Source organism: Ursus maritimus, unplaced genomic scaffold (genome assembly GCF_017311325.1).
Source record: "Ursus maritimus isolate PB19 unplaced genomic scaffold, ASM1731132v1 scaffold_874, whole genome shotgun sequence".
Lineage (NCBI taxonomy): Eukaryota > Metazoa > Chordata > Mammalia > Carnivora > Ursidae > Ursus > Ursus maritimus.
The window spans coordinates 1-3,392 of NW_024427079.1; the positions used below are offsets into that span (position 1 = coordinate 1).

At 34.7% G+C, this 3,392-nt stretch overlaps 1 protein-coding gene across 1 annotated transcript; it reads right to left on the minus strand.

The window, feature by feature from the left end:
- Nucleotides 1–140: 140 nt before the first annotated feature.
- Nucleotides 141–3,090, minus strand: LOC103656251 (F-box only protein 33; the record flags this gene model as incomplete). Its single annotated transcript, XM_008683609.2, has 2 exons — nt 141–1,021; nt 2,405–3,090. Coding segments are annotated over 2 exons (958 nt in total), but the record flags the coding sequence as incomplete, so codon positions are not given.
- Nucleotides 3,091–3,392: the final 302 nt, after the last annotated feature.

Sequence of the window (3,392 nt, forward strand, 5' to 3'; positions counted from 1 at the left end):
CAGTTTCTTCCTCCACTATTTGAAATCTGGGCTAAAAAGCTGACTTGAATGTATAATGTAATTGATGAATAAAATTGACATAGTTTAAAAAAAGAAATCTAACAATCTGAGTATTCATGTTTATGTAAATGCATTTTTTAAAAAAAGGATTAAGCAGTGTTCTAACCTAGTACTATACAAAATTCAGAATGGTAATTGGTGATATCAACTATTATATATGTAATGAAAGTTAAAGTCTTGGCTTTTCTGTTAAAGATAACTCATTTGGGATCATACTGTCCTCCCTTCTTCCATTTCAAATAAAAATTAATGAAATGCTACCAGAAGCATGAATGCAGTGCATTGCATACAAATCCAACAGGCTATGGATATATATCTATATATGTATAAAAATATTTTGGCTCCTGAGCTCTGAACTCTGACACACAAAGAATAAAAACATCAAAAGGCAGAGTAACTCAGTGAAAAATAAAGTTAGCCAGCAACCTCAGACAACCTTCGGTTGTATATCCTTAAAGGTTTGATAACAAGTCCATTAACCGTGAAAGCCCTACACATTGTCACTTTGAACTTCTAAACCAATACCCGACTACGTTCTTTGATCAAGAAGTAGAATATACATATATAATTCTATAAAGCTAATACTGATTAAACACAGCACAAAGGGATTAATTCACACTACTGAAAAAAAAACATAATAGGACCCTACTTGCATATGTAACCACAGGAATTGTACATTAAAAAAAAAGCTAAATGTCTTCGCTGAAGCTTTGCATCTCTCTGTAAAAATGACGGTTTGGTTCAGTGAAGACACTGAGTGATTCGATGTCCATGACCGCGTGCCAAGGTTGACCCAGGCCCAGGGATACCTGCTCAATAAGGTTATGCACTGGATCCACATCCTGGTCGGCCAGTTCACCTTGGTCAAAATCAATGCTTTCTTCAGTGACTTCAAGTACTTTTAGATCAGAGCCTCGAAGACGAGCAATGGCTATGAGGTTGTGCGCCCACACTGTGTAACCTTCAAAGTACACAAAAGACAAGCACTGTCATTTCCTTGATTTTGTCTATTTGATAAGTTAGTCTTTTCCGCAAACTTGTATCTCACTGACCCCTTTGGTCCCTTTCCTTTAAAAATATACAGAGATTGGAAAAGGAAGTATGATTGTTTAACTAAAAAAAAAAAAAAAAGACTAAGTTTGATATTATTTCCAACAACATCACTGTGGCTGGTGAATTGGTAGGTGCTGTAATCCTATTCTGTCAGTACATGTAGTAAGATTGAAGACATTTAAGGTAAAACTTTGTAGCTCTGGATAGTGCTGTATCATAAAAAACAAATTTTTATTTTATATATATGTATCCATTAACAATACATAAGAAACATTTTTAGTGAGTAAAAAATCCTCTCCTGTGATGCTTCACAGACCACAGTTAAGAAGTGACACTTTAAACTGTTAATTGCCAAAAGAAAATAAGTAAAGCATGAAACAGTCAAGGATTACCTCTGGGAAGGAATAAAGGGGAATGGGTATAGGGGCTTCAGCTGTATCTAACATTCTAACATCTTATTTTGTATTTCTTAAAAAAAAAAAAAAAAGATTGGCTGGAATTAACCTTTCATATATAGTGTTGAGTAATCTTCTAACAAGCTGAAATGCATTTCTTTGCTGTTACCTCTGACAACTAGCCAAATTATAAATCAAAACTTGAAAAGCAAGACATATGCTTTCCTGCACTAATGCAGGCTAAAAAATTAATTTAAAAAATAAAGAAACACAACTAATAGAGTTTAAGACATTCATATAGTCTATTTCGTATTCTGTAAATGTCTTACATGTTCCAGAAAAGGGAGAAAATGTTCTAACTTGTCAGAATAGCAACTCTCTCTAAATGAGAATAGTTAAATTAAGATGAAAGGCACCAGTAAGAAAAAAGCATATACCCAATCAATGGAATCATCATTTAAAAAAATTTACAAATTAATATGTTAATATCTAGAATCTAAAAGATGAGACAGCAAGAAAAATCATACTTTCTCTTCCTTCTGTATTATGTTTTTAAGAGATCTTGTGATTAGAGGAAGAAATATATCTTTTTCAAGTAGATATATATGTTTTCTTAGATAGATAAATTAATTTCAAATGCCATTCTCAGGAAATACCATCAATCCCACGGTTGAAGAAAAAGTAACATGGAAGCCGGAACAGAACACTTAGAGTAGAAATATGACTTTCTACTTGTAAGTGGTATATCTTTTAAATTATTAAGAAGTATAAAAACCTGCATTTCAACTTGTTAGAAGATTACTCAACACTATAGATGTCAGTGCTTTCTTTTTGCTGCTTTAAAATGTTTTAGATGTAATATAAATAACAAATGAAACTAAACAAAAATCACCTACCATGAATTGCCAGGAGAGAGAGCTTCGTGCACCTCCAAGCTAATAAAACCAACGGATCTTCATTTCGGTTGTCACTAAGATCTGGAAAGCCAGACGTGTCAATCACATCATTCATTAATATAAAATGAGTGAGGAACTTATCATACTGCCTGGATATAAGATCAACAATTGCTCCTGAAACACAAGTGATGTAGCTGTCAAAATGAATCCTCTCTAGTGGTATACTGGGCTTTAGTATCTTTAACATATCTTCACTCTTGATATCAAAGGCCATTATGTAGACCCGAAGGCTGGTGCTCTTTCGTGACAAGGCTTTCCAGTGCTCGTCATTTGGCATGTTGTCCAGAGACTTGTGCATCACGGAAACATTGTGGACCAGGAGAGACAGTCGCTGCAAAGGCACATGGTTGCTATCGGTTAAGACTCTTGCCATCTCAGCTGTAAAGTCACAGAAATCCAGGGCAAGTGAGCGCAGATTCACGAATCGCTCCAGTTCAACTGTGGTGATAAGGGTGCTGTTACCAGGAATATTGTTGTCCAGCAAGCTCAGGTGCTCCATGGTGTTGGCAATAGAGTTTGAGAGAGATGACAGTGATGTTGGGGTTACTATTTCCAGCATAAACCCACAGGACAGCCATTTCAGTTGCCTACTATTACTCAGTATTTCTTCAAACAGCTGCTGAATTCTGTAAGGGAAACACATGCCACAACGATCCTGTTAACGTTCAGCGCTAATCTTTTAACACTCACTTTTGAAACTGGGCAATGAAATGGCATGCAATGTTGAGATCCATTTTCTCCCAGTTAATTTCTATCCAACCCACAAGTAACATTATCATAAATATCACTAAAATTTACATTAAAATACAAAGAATAAACTGTTAAACACATGGATATATTAAACATATAAAAATATGTTCTTCACCCAAGAAAAGCAGCATTTTGTACCAGCATGGTAGAAAAGATTGATGATATACAATTTATGTTA